We start from the raw sequence: 253 nt of genomic DNA, 5'->3' as shown, positions 1-253 counted from the left end.
CCGTCTATGGTCCACTGTAAACGCTAACCAATGGACCTGTGGCCCAAAGTGCGGAACGAGCCCTTACCTCTTGTTCGTCCGCATCTCTTTCCGGAGCATTCCATATGCACTGAAAAGGAACACAATGGATCAGCACCATAGCTTCAGACATTCAACACAAAACTTAGTCCGGATCCCTTGGCTGTCCTCTCAAAGTGCATCAGACTAGGTACCTCTACATGTCACAGTGATAGCATGTGTGTGCGCGCGCGCG

The 253-nt window shown here is 51.0% G+C and overlaps 1 protein-coding gene across 1 annotated transcript in view; it reads right to left on the bottom strand.

Moving 5' to 3' along the window:
- spata13 (spermatogenesis associated 13) overlaps positions 1-253 on the bottom strand; it is an 11,817-nt gene extending 11,564 nt beyond the window's left edge. The window contains exon 1 of the mRNA XM_030769920.1: positions 68-253. Coding sequence (XP_030625780.1) covers positions 68-151 — 84 coding nt within the window. The 5' untranslated portion in view covers positions 152-253. The remainder of the gene's footprint in view (positions 1-67) is intronic.

Source organism: Chanos chanos, chromosome 3, assembly GCF_902362185.1.
Source record: "Chanos chanos chromosome 3, fChaCha1.1, whole genome shotgun sequence".
NCBI lineage: Eukaryota > Metazoa > Chordata > Actinopteri > Gonorynchiformes > Chanidae > Chanos > Chanos chanos.
The sequence above is the reverse complement of the archived record's forward strand: the minus strand, read 5'-3'. Positions and strand labels throughout refer to the sequence as shown.